General features: G+C 44.1%; 2 protein-coding genes across 2 annotated transcripts in view; both read left to right on the forward strand.

Annotated features, from left to right (window-relative positions):
- BEAN1 (brain expressed associated with NEDD4 1) overlaps positions 1-11,621 on the forward strand; it is a 37,985-nt gene extending 26,364 nt beyond the window's left edge. The window contains exons 5-6 of the mRNA XM_042877265.1: positions 1,629-1,770; positions 9,743-11,621. Of these exons, the coding sequence (XP_042733199.1) occupies positions 1,629-1,770; positions 9,743-10,094 (494 nt within the window). The 3' untranslated portion in view covers positions 10,095-11,621. The remainder of the gene's footprint in view (positions 1-1,628; positions 1,771-9,742) is intronic.
- A 2,783-nt stretch (positions 11,622-14,404) lies between these two features.
- LOC122183385 lies at positions 14,405-18,170 on the forward strand. The gene is made up of 2 exons (XM_042877277.1): positions 14,405-14,710; positions 15,704-18,170. Exons 1-2 carry the CDS (start codon positions 14,405-14,407, stop codon positions 17,183-17,185), a joined length of 1,788 nt encoding a protein of 595 aa, XP_042733211.1. The 3' UTR covers positions 17,186-18,170.

Consider the following 18,170-nt stretch of genomic DNA (forward strand, 5'->3'; position numbering starts at 1 on the left):
ACAGTACATGTTGTGATTTCTTCTTGTTGGACAGCCAGGACTCTTTGACTTCTCCACTGTGCCCTAAGCTACAACACTGACTTGGCAATTAACTCTTTTCTTAGCACAGAAGTTAAAACTGGATGTAAAGAAAATAGGTCATCAAAATGCCATTACAGAAACATCATTAAAGACACTGGTTTACTATCCTTTTTTTTTTGCCCCCTGTTCTTTAAAAGGACTTGAAAGTACGAAGGTGTAGTTTTAAAATCACATTTTTGGCCAATTTGGCACTTGCTGATCAAAAGTCAAAAGCCACTTGGTCAAGAAAATTACACAGTTTGATTCTTCATGTATTTAAGAGAAAAACAATTACAAAAAGTTATTTTTTAAGTATCCAGCTAGTAAAAAAATAAAACAGTAAATAGATTCTGAAGTGCTGTATAAACTTCACTTCCTTTGAAGTCCCTGAAGTCAGGCCAAGGCATAAAGGACAATTTTCAAACTGTTTCTTACAGATAACAATACTAAAAAAATGGGGGAAAGAAGCATCAAGCATGGTGACGTTTTCAGAGAAATTCAAAAGAACCATCTTAAACTGAATTGTGTCAGTCTGCCTAAAGTGAAAATTAGACATTAGCAGAAGCCTTCTTGCTATCTCAGCATGTGTCCCCCAGACAGAAAGAGATCAGCAGGAGTCACAGTGAAACTGGCTGCCTTCAGTGCTGAGCAGAAGGAAAGCACAGCACCTGATAGACTCCATTAGTGCTGGTGGAATTCCTCACAGATTGCAGAGATTGGCAGAGGTGAGCGTTACCAGCAGGATGGACACACAGCTTGAGAGCTGCACAAGTGAGTCCTGCCCTTTACTCTCTGTTCAGGGAAACGCGGCTTTGATGTCACCTTAAAAGCTGGCCCCTGCCTCCAGGAACCATTTTAAAGCACTGAGTGAAAAGGAAGGACCACTTCATATGGAAGAATAGGAAAGTCCAGGGAGTTGCTGCATTTCCACAATTCAGGACATTCTTAAGGAACTTTCAACCAGAATGTTGAGAGCTAGCTATCATCAAAGATACAAAATAGCATCAACTCCTGGGTATTTCTAGAGCTGTGAAACTTCTGTGAAAGCATTAGGGAACTCCTGGAACAGCTAGCAGGATATTTTTTTCTAGTATTTTCCCATTTTTCTTCTTTTTCTGTGAGCTTTTCTAAGCAGCACAGCTTATTCTGAACACACACACACACACACACACACTTACAATCACACCAAAGCCTGCTTTTGAAAACCTTTGCAGAACTGGCAAGGTTTTGATGCACGCATTTCCTGGGCACATCAGCAGTCCTGCTTGTGCTTTGAAGTTGTATGCAGCACGACTTACACATTTTCAGCCTTTGAGGCAGAAGAGCTTTAGCCACTTGCACTTTGTACAACAGCACTAAATATATAGTCCTTGTGCAAACACCGCAGCTCATTCACACTGATAGGGGCTGGCTTGCAAAACAACAGAAATGCACTGTCAGATCTGATTGCTCTAAGTAACAGCCATTCTGCCTCAGATAGGTTTTGTTTTCTGATGTATGGCAGCATTATAAACAGTAATATTGTCTCAGTGAGAAAGAAGAGCAAACAGTAACTGCTTGTTTTCCAGCTCCAGACAGCTTCTCTTACGGCGGCTCTTTTGGAGAGCTGAGATCCACCTGCCTGGAGGAATTTCCCCCAGCTTTTGATTTTGGTTCCTATCTGGATACACTTTCTCAGGTCAACATCATGTATCCCGATTCACCTCCACGGTAAGCACTTCTTGAAGATACTAAATGTTATAGTCCTGCACATGCAAAGCCTACTAAAGAGGAAAATTAAATTGCTAGACCAACATCCACTCCAAAAACACAGGTCAAAAGACTCTGCCTACAAACACTTTGTTTAGTTTAAGCTCTAGTTTTCCAATGTAGAATGTCTTTACTAAGTAAAAGCACCTGTACAGGCATTTATCATCTACTGATAATCATATTTGTATCAATAACTTTGATGGCATATGAATGAAATGCACTAGTCATCTATGAAAATCTTTTTTTGGAAGAAATTATTAAGTTTCACTTTTGGAGGGAATTTTTTTTCCAAGAAGAAATCCCTACCTTTGGTTTTCTACTGTACTGTTACTGGCTGAGGAAATGAGCTGTGCCTCAGTGGGTGCCCATCAGAGTCCTGCCCAACAGTGTTTTATTGTCATTAGATTAAAAGAGACTTCAGATTTATAATGCCTCGGAACCATAACAGACTTGAACAAATTAAACCATTTAGCCAAGTTTCCAATTAAAGCACATTTGTTACTGTAGTTGCAAGGAATTTTCCTCTCGCCAGCTTTATTTCACTATTTGCAAGGATTCTAAAGCCCTTCAATTTTTCTTCTCTTTCAAATACCACGAGTAACTCCCCACTCTTTAATGCTTGCAGAAATTATTATGAAATAAGCAAACAGTATAAAACTGACTTTATGGTTTTTACCACTGTTGTTCACGCATGTTAAAGGTATGACAGCATAAAACAAAGAGTCAGTCAGCTCACAGCAGATCCCACCCAGTGTGTTTGGAAAACATCTGGGTACGTCATTAGTAAGTCAGAAATCAAAAAAGTCATTACGGACATATATTCATTACAATACCAAAAATAAAATGTTCCAATATACCCAGAATTCAGATATTAACATATGTTGAGGCATCACAGATTACATTTACACAAATTAGTATGTAATACAATCTCCATCACCCCTCTTACCTGCCTGTCACTTACAACTGCAAAGCTAACAGATGTTATTTGACAATCTAAGTAGCCTGATATGCCACACAAAAATAACAGCTTTTAGTAAACTGTTTTTGCAGGTATTTAAATTCCCATGTTACACTTGCTACTGACCTTACAACTGTTCTGAACAAGCAGCAAAAAAGGAAGTGTAAGAAACCACTCTAAATCTTCCCATATTTTCAAGCAAGCTTCACTTTTCTATTGTCTTGCTATCATTATTCTATCAGAAAGCACAACTGAAGAAAACATACTGTTCTGGCACACCTAGTAACCACGCTTTACCTCTCAGTCTGGGATTGTTTATTCTGTATGAGTATCTGCAAAGAAGGACAGCTGCCAGTATGGCTATTTAGACTGAACCTGCACTGTGCAGCTGTAATGGCAGGACTTTGTAGTGTCTAGTCACCTGCAGTAACAGCACTGCCACAACTGACTCGTTTCAAAGAGAGGTACTTCAGAAATGATACAGCAGTTTCTTCCATAGCTGTATGACAGAGTTCATTAGAGGATACAAGAACTGCCCAGGAGTGACAAATTTGCTCTTCAGACCATTTGTATACTCTCTGTGTGCCTCATGCACCATGAGTTGATGCATGAAGGAATTCAGTTACTTCCTCCAAAGAACAGGAGAAAGAGCAGGCTCCAAGCTTTCTACAGAAAAGTGCCTTACAAGCAGCAAAGAATGGGTGATCAACATTTGTTTTCTTCTTTTAAACAGACTGTGTTTTAAGTTAAGCCATGCCCTTTTCTGACTGCCTGTATACATAAGCAGTAGGGAGAACAGTGAAGAAACCTCTTCCTGTTCTTGCTTTAAGATGGTACAAAAAGCAGTTATGTACTTTCCTAAGTGTTTCTGGATTTTCCAGACTGGTAAAAGCATGCAGCAAGGCATCAGGTGAGGAGTACATCAGACAGGCCTTAATAAGAGCTCTTGTGAAGCAGCTCCGCAGTGTGAACACACGATCACTGTTTTTTCTATTCTGGGCATGTTCTACAAGCAACCTTTTATGTATTATAAAGTCACACTAGATAATAAATGGGCTTTTAGAGATGGTGTAAATATTTTAGCAGAAGCCTCACATTATGAAAAGTTGTTCCGAGTCTGGCATCTAAACTTGTAGAACTTCATATAAACCCACTCACAAACTACACTGGGATTTGGACCCGCACCCACAAGCCTTTACTAATAAAAGTAAATGAGCTGACACCTAGGCAACAACTTGAGCAGGCACTTGGCCAGATTTCTCAGGATAAGCATTCAGTACATACCTCCTTAGCACACAGGTCTCAAAAAAACTATACTAGAAGTTACTTCCATTTCCAATCTGAAAGCTGCCCAAAACTGGATTTTCTGTCTTTGTGGAGTTTTCTGTTTGGAAACATATACGTGGATGCATGTACAGGATGGCACTACATGATCTCTGCTTTCGTGTGAGTTCTCCTCTGTAACAAGGCTGGCAGAAGCTGCCCTGTCTCTTTCCTTGCCCTACAAAACTGTTCTGTGCCTGAGGGACATACAGGTGCTCAGGGTGCTGCCTCCTCAAGATTCACCTGGAAGCCAAAGGAAAACCCAGGGGCCCACACTGATTACATACACAAGCAATCACTGCTCATCCCACTACTCTGCAGTTCTCCATAACGTATCAAAAGTAAGGATTTTTATTATCAGTGCTTTTTCTTACTGCTATGAAAGTTACACGTTTTAGAAAAAATGTACTTTTGGGGTAATTAATGACTCTCTAATGAATTTCAGAATTCTATAAGCATCTGTCAGGTTGATTTTACATGAGGATAGAAGAAAAACAAAATACAGTGGGTATGATCTATCCATTTCCAAAATATTAAGGGTCTCCAACAGCTTGAGGTGGTATTTTAATAAACAAATACATTTCAGCTGTTACTTTAAGAACTAAAGTGAATAACTGAGACAAAGTAACATGAAATGATTTGGTATTGTATGAAAATAATGTTAAACAAATCACTAATCATGCAGAATTTAGAATATAGTTGGTAAATGGACCTGTATACCAAATGGAAAACATTAAAATGAAAAATAAACCTAAGAAAATACGATGCCTCTTGAGATATGCTACTGTAGGAGCAGTTCAGCCAGCAAGGGTAACCTATGTTACACATAGTTTCTTTCTTAGGCAAAAACATCGCATAAATATCCTTTGTGGTGTTTCAGCATAGCTCAAACCTATCAGTGCATGTATTTTCCAGGAAAGGATTAGTGGTTACCATCATTAAAAGGCAGCAGGTCATCAGTAAAACTGAAACAATGCAGCAGTTCTAGTGGAGTTGCAACGTGTAACAGATGAAGTAAGCAAAAAGACATCTATCTCACACAGAAGGATGTTTCATTCCCCAGATTTGCCTTTTATTCATTTGCTCCTGTCCGTGACTTAAAAAACTCTCTAAGTAGAACCTTCTTCTTTCCCCAGAGAGTAGGTCATAATTTATGAATGACAGCGAGTTAAATAAGATCCTTAGTGTTTCCTTAGCAACAAAGCTATTCTAATGCTTATTGGAAGGAGACCAAACAAATTCATGAAGTTATTTTCAGTCCCCCCAAACAATTCAACAAAGTCAGTTTGAAGACCTGTGGTATTTGGATAACATTCTTTTCTTTGCAGGTCACATTTACATTCAGCATGATGGAGTTAATAGGCATCACAGTCCTCCTTCCCTTTCCTGACATCGTTACCACTTCAAAACTCTATAGTGTAATCTGTGATGACAGTGAAGTCATTTTGACAAGAAACAAGGCAAAGAAGTGTAGACAGCAGCACATCCCAGTGTCAGTAACCTTCTCATATCTGCCTGTAAGCCACCCTGAACGTTAAGGTACTGCAACTGGGTAAAACAAATGGCTTGAAGTGAATTCACCACAAGTACTAGATGTAACCAAGGAGGGCTTTCTAAGAGTTAATAAAGAGACAAATGATATTCAAGAGAAGCAGTGTAACACGTTCCTGTGGTCCATTACTAAGTTAGGGTAACAAAGTACTTTCTGAAAGCACTTGCTTTTTTTGTCTGAAGGGATTTTCTTTGAGATTGCTCTACAAACATCAAACACCAGGTTTGTTTTTATGTAAACAACATCTCAGAACTGAATCTCTCAGATAAAATGACTATCGGTGTATTTTGTGCAAGACGCTAGCAAGCATTTTTGGTTTCACACCGAAATCATGCAACAGAAAATGCAAGAGCAAAGAGCTTGCATGATTTCAGTGTGAAACAAGAAAGAAAAAGAGTGGGAGCACGAAGCAGGGCAGAGAACACTTCCCTTTAGCATTACGGATGCTGAAGCCACAGCTTTATGCAAGTCCAAGCTTCACAGCTGTCAACATCTCAGCTGAAATCAACAAAACCAGATACTATAGTTAAGTGACTTGCACATAACAGTATAAATTTAACATGAGGAATGATCATTACTGATTGCTGCAGATGCAGTGGTTCTTTACAGTGGCAGCCCTCATTACACAGCACGTGTTCCTCTTCCCCCCCCCCCCCAGTACTGGAGTCCATACTAGCTAATAAAAGGCAGCTCATTTATTTTGTCCCAGACTGCTCTGTTTGCAAGCAAAAATAAAGAAAGCTCAAAGCTATGTCAAAAGCTGAGTACACTGCAGAGCAACTCAGCAGCACCTCTTAGTTCTTGATGCACACCTTGCTGCAGAAAAAGGCAGGATCTATTCACTTCTTCTCCAGAGTGAAACTTTGCAACTACAGGTGCAACGCTTTGAAGAGAATATGGAAAACTAAGTATCCAGACCATAAACTGCTAATGCAATATAAGAGTTTATCTTAAAAACAAGCTATCTTAATGATTTGTAGTTGCCTCCTTGGCCATAAAGTACTTCCATGAACAAGCTAAAAAGTTCTTCAACTGAAAAGAGATTATTTTTATCCATCCTATGCAGGAAGAAAACATTACTATATACAATCATAGAATGTTTTGAGTTGGAAGAGTCCAACTCCCCTGCAGAGAGCAGGGACACCCACAGCTCCATCAGGTGCTCAGAGCCCGGTTCAGTCTGACCTTGAATGTCTCCAAGGATGAGATTTCATCACCTTTCTGGGCAACCTGTGCCTGTGCCTCACCACCCTTATTATTAAAAACTTTTTCCTTATATCCAATCTAAATCTCCTCTCTTTCAGTTGGAAAGAATTTCCCCTTATCCTATCACAACAGACCCTGGAGCCTGCTCAAGAGTTTGTCCCCTTCCTTCTCAGAGCTCCCTTTAGCTGCTTGTCAGGTTTCCCCAGAGCCTTCTCTTGTCCATGCTGAACAGCCTGTTCCAGTTCTATCAGCCTGTTCTCATAGGAGAGGCATTCCACCCCTTGGATCATTTTTGTGTATATATTGATATTTGGAACAAAACACCAAAATGACAGGTTTTAAATACCATAATTTGCCACCCATGTGTCTTGGTGCATAAAGGTCTCCTTCACAAATGCCACTTCAATATTTGTCTCACCAAGCATTTTAGTTTTATAGAGCTAAGCTACAGACCATAAAAGATATCAAACTAAATCCAAGGGAAAGAAATGTGAATGATCAGGTAACAGCAGTGAGCAGAAGGCTCACACTGTGCCCATTCTCCTTCAGGTCAGTGGCAGATTCTGGGCGCCGGGCCCAGGCCCAGAATCAGTAGACAGACAGGCTTCCTCCTTTTTGCAGCTCAGCAAAGGGATTCACAGTTTTCCACCTCAAAACTCACATCACTGCGGGCTTTCCAAAACCAGAACTCTTTTCTCTCTTCTGCTATGGTAACAGGACCCAGCAGGTGCTATTCACTAGCCTGATTAAATCTGTCAAAACCAGTGCAGAGATTTCAAATACATTCGCTAGGCTTTAGGTCAGCAAAATGTAAATTAAGTAAAGATGCAGTTCAGAGGGAGTAACCCTGCAAGGAGAGATTCTTCCTTTATTCTCAGTCTGTGATTGAAGTCTAAAATCTTGTAAAAGAGCAGCAGGTTCACTTCGAATTGCAGTGGGCTTAGTAGAGACTGGACTTCAATCTCTTCCACGTGCTGTATAAAAACAACTCAACCTCACATCTGCTGAGGTTTGTTCCTGAAGCACCTAGCTGCCTTACTTAGGACCTTCAGAGCATATAGCCATGGTTTTAAATTCTTTCTGATGGAGAAATCAGGATATTCCAATCTAAATTTAAGACCACTGACCTGATGAATAAAAAGTAATATGAAGAAGGATAAAAATAAAACCACCTCTGGATATTTAAATTGTTTGTTGTATGAACACCTCTATGGTATTTGAGTTGTTTGTTAACCTTGTGCTAAGATACTATTTCCTTACTGGAAAATTTCTCTCCCCCCAAAACCACTTTTATCACCCACCCACAGAACAGTAGCATCAAAGCCAACAGCAGCAGAAAGGAAAGGAAACAGCTGAAGGAAAGGTTTGAGTGCAGCAGGAGCCAGTACTCTTCTAAGGCAGGGCCTCAGTGGCTGATTTCAAGAGGTTTGAGCTCTCTGTAACTGATATGGGCTGCCCTGCTGCAAGTCACTTATAATCTACAAGCAGGGTTTATTAGCTTGGGTCTAGCCTGGCAGCAACGCAATTACAGGGGCAGAGTGACTGCCTGCAGTCTACAGGGAGGACACGTGCTAAATATCCTATGTTTCAGGAAATATCTGAGATCCTAATAGCTAGCTCTGCAGTTACTGCAGTTGAGGAAATGGGTTCTTAATTTGTCTGGCTCCAGCAGAATTGTTTTTCAGGTCAGCTGACTGGGAGAAGAGTTGGGAGTTTTTGGTGGTAGAGGGGGTTTCTGTCTTTTTTCTTTCTTTCTTTCTTTTAAACAGGAACCATTCTTCCTTCCCTCAATCTAATTAAAAATGATCCTGAAACAATTAAACAAAGCAGTCATTAATAAAGCAAGTCCAGTGCTTAAGAACACAATGCTATGCCTCTTCCTCAAATTTGCCTGCATAGCCAGTGAGCTCAGAACCTTCTTTCAAACCACTACACCTGGGCTGGTTTGATAGCAGAAGTAGAGTCAGCTGTTTTCTGGGCAAATGGGTGATGCCAGGGCAGCCAGGTAGGAGACCACCAGATAAGGGGCCAGAAGCAGAGCCCAGCTCAGCACCAGGCTGCCAGCCCAGCAGGCCGATCTGCCTATTTGTCTTCACACCAGGGCTGCAAGGCCTGAGTGCAGGTGGAGCAAGGAGGCAGCAGTCTGCCTTGGCTCTAGCTTAATGGCACAAAGCCTGGACAGACCTGAGCTGGCTCTGTATGAAAATCCCACAGACCAGTCTTTCTTGCATTACTCCAGTTTAGAAGGAGCACAACGGGGACTCTGCTGAGTCTCAGAATGGCCAGCATGAGTCTGTCAAAATTATTCATCACAGCTCTGCACCTCCACAAGGAATCCTGCTGTCTTGCAAGTACAGATCTGCAGCCCAGACAGCCCCCCTGTGGGTTTCAGACTGAGCACAGACTGAAGGATGTCCTAAAGATCTGTGAGTCAGAAAGGAAGGCAGGATTTGGTACAGTACTCCATCTAAAGCTCTCCAAACCTTTTTTCCATAACTGTAAAAATGGCAACAATGCTTTTTCCCCACCCTTTCATAAGTTTGCCCATTAAAAAGAGCTGAGATGAGGGCTGAACCCTGCTGTGGGCCCAGCAGTGCAACATCAGGCATGGGTACAACCAAAACGCAGAGCCAGGCACAGTGATGCAGCCACAGCTGCGATTCATACAGGGTCTGAGCTTTCCCAAGACCTCAGGGATTATCCTCAGGTGCCTGGAGATGTGCTTTTAAGCGTTAAGTTCTCGAGTGCCTTACATGGCAGGGTAAGCAAGGATGTGGGCTGAGGAACCACTAGATGATCCCTTTCTTCTCACTTCACCTGCCCCTGTTATGCTGACAATAATGCACTGTGGCATTTTTCACAGGAATCTAATGAAAAATTTGTTTTTCTTTCAGCTATGATGAATGCGTGGGGCCAGGAGCAACGCAAATATATATTCCCACAGATGATCCCCCCCCCTATTCCCTTACGGACCCCTGGCAAAGAAATGAAATATCTATAAACATCAGCCGGGAGGAGGAGGAAGCAGCAGCAGGGACTGCAGAGCCTGCAGCACACCATGCCACCAGGATACAGGGCTGGCAGCAGCCCATCCCATCCATCTCTCTGTCGTCGCTCCCCACAGAGGCTGCTCCCCGGTACGCAGCTGTGATGTGTGAGCACAGCATCCCCATCCCGCTGGTGCCAGTGGAAGTACTGAAAAACTCTCCCTCTGACTATCAGACCATTCTGAGCCAAATCCTGTGAATAAAAGGGGCTTTCTCCTTCCATCTTTCTGAAGAACTCAGACTGAGAAGAAGAACACATTTAAATGGAAGAATAAAACCTCTTAAAGTTTTACCTATTTTATATCTTTACTAAGGGATGTAATGGGATTGTTTTTTATTTTTTACAGTGAATTTTGAAAGTTTACCTAAACTTCCCTCTTTGGGCTTCAAAGCATTCCATGGCGTCACGTAGCACAGGACAGCAGCACTGAGAGCGGTGCTATGGCCTTCCTGAAGCATCTCAGATCTCACTGACATTGCCACTCAATGTATATATATGTATATATGTTATCTAGTCAAGCTTACTCCTCGATTTGATGGTAATGTGCATGCTTTGGAACAGAAGGAAGGAGAAGAGCAGTTCTTGTCTTTGTAGGTGTCAGTAGTACACTTTATCCAGTGTCTTGGCAACAAAGCATTTTTTAAAAATTCTTTTTCTAAATATGTATTTCCACAGACAGAAACAGAACACAGCCTCCAAAACATGACTATCAGCACCCTACAGAAGCAAAATAAAAAAGAGGAATCTTTTGATACCCATGCTTTTCCCTCAGATACCCCAGCCAGTTCCAAAACCTGCTGTAAATCTCTCACAAAGTCAGGAACAAGCTGACCCAACACCAGCTGCTATGCCAAGGGCACTGCGCCCAGCTGTGAGGGCCCAGGGCTGCACACCCCTCACTTGGCACACCTGGAACCTTGAACTCCTTCCAGCATGCCTACACTGTCAGGAACTTCAGTTATGAACCTACAGGATTAAGAAAGGACCTCCAATAACTGAAGAGTGAAGTAAATAGTAGATGCTGGCTTTGGCATGCATAGTAATGGAGAAACTCACTGTGTACAGAAACTCCTCATATTAGACGTGACCCTCCTCGCTGACATTTTGCTATTCACATTAGCCCCAGGTCATAGGCTTGGACTCTCATGTGCTCATCTGATGAATGTGGGGAGGTGGGGATGAGTGCTCACGGAAGCAGCAGGAGGAAGCCACAGAAATGAGGTTCATGCTGCATGTTACATACAGTCTCCACTTAAGGACCTCAACCAAGTTTTCCTCAGCACAGTTATCAGAGGTGCATCTGCACTAAATCTCTTAGAGATGTTCTCACTGAAAAAATGGGTAATTTTTACACTGATAAAATGGACTTCAGGTTATAACCCCCCCCTAGAGATAAGTAGAAAGGAATGTAAGCAAACATATTACTGTATTTAACAGCAAATACCGTTCAAAATATTAAAATTACATTTCAATTTTCTGTAAATAGTAAATAACTTCCAACAGTAATCATTACTCAACACTCCAAAGATGGATGCAAATATAATTAATATATAAGTTGGGAAATAATCATTTGGTCCTTACTGCTCTGTAAATCATAGCATTACTGAGTCATAAGCACATGATGGAATCAGATAAGTATGCATTTTTTTCAAGCAGATAACAGTAAACATGTATTCTGCTAAAAAAAAAAAAAAAAAAAAAAAAAAAAAAAGAAGAAATCTTTTGCAGATCTATGAAGTTCTCAATGTATTATACCCAAAACAACAAAAACTCACAATTTTGCATTGCAAAATAAGCTGGTGGACACTGCAGAATTTCGACTACATTCAGTACTTGTATCTTTAATGGACAGAGCTATTCTGTATGAAGTACCAGTGGAGACAGTTCTGTGGCACACAAGGTATCCCGCAATAAGACACAGAACTGCACTACCAATAGGGCCAGAAGAAAAAGCCAACACAGAAGTTCAGCAGCCAGCTTTATTGGCAGGAAGATAAGAAGTGAAGGGAAGCACAGGAAGAACAGGACATGCAACTGGGACAGACCAGAACTGTGGGCTGATGCTGGGGGCTGGAGAGGGAATCTAGCAAGTATCAGAAGGTAAATGGGATTTCAGTTTTTGAATGTGTGTCTTTCCTACCTGTACAGCAAAGCTGGGAGCTCTGCTGAAGATAAGCCATTCACAAGTGTCTGCTCTGTTATACAGATGCATCCAGTTTCTGTGTACTGTGGGCAGTGCTTCTGTCTGGCTGTTAACCTGACATGGATTTCAGGCCCTGCCACTACCTTTATATCAGAGGAAAATAATAATTTGATTTGTACAGAATAAATTTATTTCAAGCAGACTTTTGAGGAAAACGGGAGATTTATATTTCGCCTCACAACAGAACTGCTGTACTGAAATTACAGTAGATCAAATCAGAGTTGTTCCCCATTTGAGGACAGGCACAGCAGCACTGAGAGCTGCCTGCTCCTGCACTGTGCGGCGGTCGCCTGTCACACAGCACAGAGCACACAGCGGGGCTCAGCCACCCAATGACCAACCAAAGCACTCCGTATTTCGGATCCCTGATAGATTCCAGCAAAATGGGCAGAGCACCTCGAGAGTACAAGTCAGCTCCCATTAAACTCAGAAGAAGTTCACAGCTGCTTATCAGACCTTAAACTCTGGTATCATTGTAATGGTAATCCTAAAGCCAAGCTGAAAGTAGGCCTTGTGTTTATTACATGATTAATAGGAAAACACAGACTGCTTGGAGATGCTGTTTCTTACCTACAAGACAGCAATGCTGTATTTCTGTAGTCATCTCTTCTGCTTTGATTTTTGGTATATGGATCTTCGCATACAACTTTTATTAAAGAATGCACCCGTACTCAGTGAGCTTCCGTGCTTTTATTGTGCAAATATCGCCCTCAGATGAAGCATCACAGACCACCATAAACACATGCAGAGGTACCTCAGACTAAGGTCAGGAGGGGAGGGAGGAGCAGGTCAGTAACAGGTCGATGTTTCCCCCCTTTTTCAAATAGATAATTCTCAAGCACAGCGAGATGAGTAATGTATTTCCTGAGCACGATCCACCTCCAACTCCAACTGCTCCTCACACAGGCTGACAACAATTCCCACTTGGGGAAACAGACTCCACATGGAATTACAACCACAGGCTCTTAAAGTTACTGTACAAGAGCGTTCATCCCTTCTCCTCTGCTCACAGCAATGCATGTTTCAACACCGGCTTGTGAACTCACAACTGTGTGGTAAATTACACGCAGCTCCACATGCACAAGCATTCTCACTTCTACCAAAGCAAGAAAAGCCAAGAAGCAAAACTGCACAGGCACAAAGAAAGTTTTAAGGAACCCAGAGGCATGCACAGCAGCCTATTTGGGCTTTGGGTTCTTGACCCTCCTCATTTTTCTCATATTGTTTCAAAAGCACTCCTCTAGCAAAATCAGCCCAACTGCAATGGAGGGAAAAACAAACAAACATAAGGCAACAGCAGGGACACGGCTTGATGCAATGCACTGGGTACTGGTATCGTGCCTTTCGAACTCCAAGCAAACAGCAGCAGTCTGTACAGCTGTTAGTGCCCCATCCCTTCCTTCTGGGCTCTGGGCCGTGACCAGCACCCTGCCTGCCCCGTATTGAAAAGTGAAATACTCAGGGGAAAAAGAAAGAAAGAAAGAAAGAAAGAAAGAAAGAGAAAGGAGGGGAAAAAAAAAAAAAAAAAACAACGCCAGAGTAACAAAACGCAGCCATTTTTCTACACGACAGAGAACAGCAGAAGCTGAAGCATCCAGTGCCGCTCGCTCGCAAGCCATCTCGAGCCACGCGCCGGCCCGAGCGGCGCCGCGTGGCGGCTCAGGGAAAGCCGCTCTGCTTGTAGCACCGCGCGGCCACCGCCTGGGAGACAGGAAGGTCCTCGGCCAGCGAGCCTGAGACGTGTGCCGGGCACAGAGCCGGACTTCCCAGGGAGGAATCCACGGTAAGACCTACCGTGCAAGCCGTACCGAGACGAGACCTACAGCACCACGAAGGCACGCTGTGCGCGGGCTGAAACTGCTCTGCACAAAGCCGAGGTCGGGGGAAGCCCGCACCGCACCCATCTATGGAGTCACACAGCGCAAAAGGCAGAGCCCAAAAACCGAGACCGGCAACGCCATTTGCACAGGAGCCGCCCGAGCTCGGCAGAATGCGAATCGAGGCCGCCTTACCTGAGCTCGGAGGCCGCTGCCGCGCCGCCCTCACACGACGACCATCACCGCGACCACGCTGCCGCCTCGCGGCGCCCCTCCCTCGCACGACGCCGTCGCGCTTCCCGCGCTCTGCTAACTCCGCCCTCGCGCCACCGCTCGCGGCGCGCCCGCCCCCGCAGCGCTGCCCGAAGGCCGCCAGGGGGCGCCCTCCGCCGCCTTTCGCTTTCGGTTCGTGGCCTCCCGCCCCGCGGGCGGACGGACGGGCCAGGTCTCCAGCGGACGGGACGGCGGGAGGGCGGCCCTGCGCCGCCATGGAGGAGCCGGCGGCCGAGGAGGAGGAAGGGGTGCTGAGGGACTACCTGGCCTACTACGCGGCCCGAGGGGCGGAGGGGCGGCTGGCGGCGTGCGACGAGGCCGCCCTGAAGGCGAGGGCGCGGCGGCTGCCGGAGCGGCGGGGCGCGCTGGACGTGCGCGGCGTGGCCGAGCGGTGCCGCAGGGCCCGCGGGCGGAGGGGCGGCAGCGTGCTGCGGGACCTGCTGAAGGCGCTGGAGGTCCTGGAGCTGCTGTGCGTCAACTTGCTGCTGTCCCCGTGGAGGAAGGAGATCAGGTCGCTGAAGGTAGGCGGCGCGGCCTGCCCCAGGCCTTTCCCCGGCGGCGTGGGGCGCGTCGGGCGGCGCGGGGCACCGGCGAGGCGTTTCGGCTTGGTGTCGATCCTCCGGAATGGCCCTGAGCCCGGGCATCACGCGTGACACCGCGGCCCGGAGCTCGGCCCCGGGAAGCTGGCGGCGCTGTGTCCAAAGGCAGAAGCCGCGCGAGGCGCGCGGTCTGACGGCCCCGCGCTGCTGCTGCGGTTGGCCGAGCTTACGGCATCTGTCAGCAGGAGGGTTATGGCAGAGCCGAAATCCACTTCGATTTTACAAACTGGGCCTCGTGCCTTCGGTAGCTCCGAAACAACACGTTAAACTTTTCTCTTTTTTCCCCGCTCTATTAGGCAGCAGCACTTTAGACAAGTCATGCTGGGAGGGCAGCTCGTGCGACAGGAGCACGTTTTGGCACTGTTGTTTCCCCCGAATAGCCTCAGCGCAGAAGGGTGCTTTCAAAGTGACCTAGTTCCAGGAAAGCAAAGTTAGAGCAGCACTCTGAATCACTGAGAAAGAAAATGATACGCTGCTGTCACCCGTTAAGAAATATGAGTAACAGCAAGTGCATCTCTTTAAAAGAAGTTAAACCTTGGTGATTGATTCCACAGGTCCTCTGTTGAAAAGGTCTTCTTGTTCTTCAGTGGAATGCAGGACTCACATCCAAACGTCTCTAGTTTGATTAAAGTGATTTGCCTTCTCTCTCCTCTTCTGCATATTGATGCTCTTGGCTGATACCTTACCAGTTTTAAACTGGCGTAACATTGTTATGCTACAGCAAGTGCTTGAGAGGCTGGCAAAATAACAGTTAGAAAGGCCTCGCTCAAACTCGCACCTCAAACTTCCAACAAAATAGTTTTTAAAAAGATTGAAGTAATTTTTAAAGTAGTTTTGTTCTTATGGAGTCTTTCATGCTTCCCCCATCCCCTCCCCCACCCTTCATCTGTTTTTCACTGTTCCGTTCTGTTGCAGACATTCACCGGTAATTTTGTCTACTATGTTCAATCTGTGCTCCCAGATGACATAGTAAAAACAGTACTGGAGAAAATAGGTTACATTGCAACAACGGCAACAGAGTTTTCACTTGTCAGAAAGAGAAACAATGAGGAAACAAAACAGACTGCCTTTGAAATATTTCTGGCAAGAATTGAGTGTGAAACCATCCTCGAAATGACAAATGAAGAAAAACATGGCAATTTGGAGAAGACTTTGCAGAAGAGTTCACAAATACACTGGCATCACAAAAATAAGGACAGAGAGAATCAGACGCCCCAGAGAGAAGACTGTGAAAATCTAGAAAATAAAGAAAATAGTGAAACGTCTTTGTGCCTTGCTACTCAACAGAAGTCTTCACCTAGTAGCAGTATGTCCTTTGAAACCACTCAGGATCTGAAGATCAAAGATGATGCTCCTCACTTAGCAGTGACTCAATCCACTAACAGGCTTCAGGAACACCAAAAGCAAGTCATTAACACAGTACACTTTCCGGGCAAATGCTCAGACAGCGAGGACTTCTTGATCAAATATAGTGACATTGTCATAAGACAAACACCTATTTTCAGTGAGAATCTTTCTCCAGAAGCTTTTGAAAAAAAGCCAAGAGCCAGTCTAAGTGAGGAATGTGTTTTGGCAGCCACTGCCCAGTCAACTGCAAACGAGCTCTGGTCAGTGCCGCTCTCGCCAGGAGCAAGCGGTCCACCAGCCTTTGCAATATTTGCTGACAGCACTTGTGAAAGTAAAAGCTCTTCAGAGTACGAAGCTCAACAAGTGGCTGAAGAGTCAATTGAAGCAAAAATTAATGATGCCATAAACTGTGTAGACCCAGACCCTGCAGACAAACCCAATGAGCTGAAGTCTCTGCCATACACGGATTTCACATCAGTCCAAAACTGCCCCGTCCCTAGGGAAGAGGAAGTCTGTGATCTGTCTTTAACCTTCACAAAACTACAAGGCCAGGACACTCAGGAAGATCTGATGTATCCAATAGAGGAAACTGGGCACCCTGAGTCACTATCATATGCAAGTGACAGGAATGTAAGGGAACTGAATCATTCCAAAATGAAATGCACATACTCAACTAATGCTGAAATGCAGAACAGAGCAGCTGCATTTATTAAGCCATCTCCAGATCTCTGCTGTACTACTGGGAGCTTGGAGGATCCCACTGGTGGCTCTGATGGCAAGGGACTATTAAGGGGTACTCTGAATGCACCTAGGGCTTCTGAGTGCTTCAGGCACATCAGAGAGCCTCCTAATCCCACCTACATTCCACCACGAAGTACTGATGTTCGGTCTCCAAGCAGAAGAAGCACCGGTGCACAGGGCAGAAGGAACCTTCTGCAGCCTGACAGTGAATCCAGTGAAGTAAAAGCAGAGAACTATAATTTAAAAGTAAGTGAAATCCAGGAGCCTTATGTTATTATTGACAAAACTGACCAAGGAATGTTGTGCTAGCACACTTGATTCTAGCAGTGCTTTATTTGTAATTTGCCTGGGGTTTCCCTGCCCTAGTTGTGGCCTTGATCATCTTTTCAGAGGAGATAATTAGCTTTGACAAAGCTAATCATAAACAAACAAAAACACCACCACTTTTGGACAGTAAACATTGGAGTAATTGAGAAAATTCTTAAACAGCTCTTTCCTCATGAAATCACTCCATTTAATTCATTAACCAGATTCCATCTGGCTCTAATTAATGCCCGAGGCCTATTTTTAGAATATGGCATGCTGTACAATGACAGGAACAGGTAAACATTTCTAAACTGGAAGGCTCTATAGTGTTACAAGTGCTGTGCTGGAGTGTAGTTCTGTTAGCTCGTGGCATTCCTGTGAAGCTGTATTCTGAGCTAATCTTTCTTCTATATTCAGTTTAAAGATAAGCTTAGAAAATCAGTATTCTCTAAATTAGTATAAATTGTCTATACCTGACTTTCATCCTCCTGAAATGTGTAGAAGAGTGGGCGGATTATACCAGAAAAGTCTCAGGAGCTAAAATGCTTTTTGAATAACTAATAGCTGGAGTTTGTGATCACCTGATTCCAGCACAGCAGGAGGAATGCAGCTTTGACTGAACAAACACCAAATGACAAGACTTCAGCTTTGGATGGTGTTAATGGGTGGGTGAAAAAAGTATTACAAATATGCATACAGAGACTAATATTTCTGCACTGGGTCTGGCTGGGATGAAGTTAACTTTTTTTAACAGAAGCTATGTGGTGGTGTGTTTAGGACTAGTTGCTAAAACTCTTGATAATGCACTTGCATTCTGGGCTGCTGCAGAACAGTGCTTGCACAGCATCAATGCCTTCTCTTCCTTACTCTGGCCCCCACTCCAATGATGGTGGGCAAGAACCTAGCAGCTGGAACAGCTGACTGGATTTAGCCAAAGATATTCATACCATATAGCATCATGCTCAGCAATAAAACTGGGGTAGCAGAA

This window comes from Lagopus leucura, unplaced genomic scaffold (assembly GCF_019238085.1).
Source record: "Lagopus leucura isolate 7727_CA_CO unplaced genomic scaffold, USGS_WTPT01 Super-Scaffold_100017, whole genome shotgun sequence".
Lineage (NCBI taxonomy): Eukaryota > Metazoa > Chordata > Aves > Galliformes > Phasianidae > Lagopus > Lagopus leucura.

Excerpts from the sequence above, each read along its gene's own strand:
- LOC122183385 (XM_042877277.1), top strand. The coding sequence starts at position 14,405 with ATGGAGGAGCCGGCGGCCGAGGAGGAGGAAGGGGTGCTGAGGGACTAC. Across the intron at positions 14,711-15,703 it reads AGGAGATCAGGTCGCTGAAG|ACATTCACCGGTAATTTTGT; the intron begins GTAGGCGGCGCG and ends GTTCTGTTGCAG.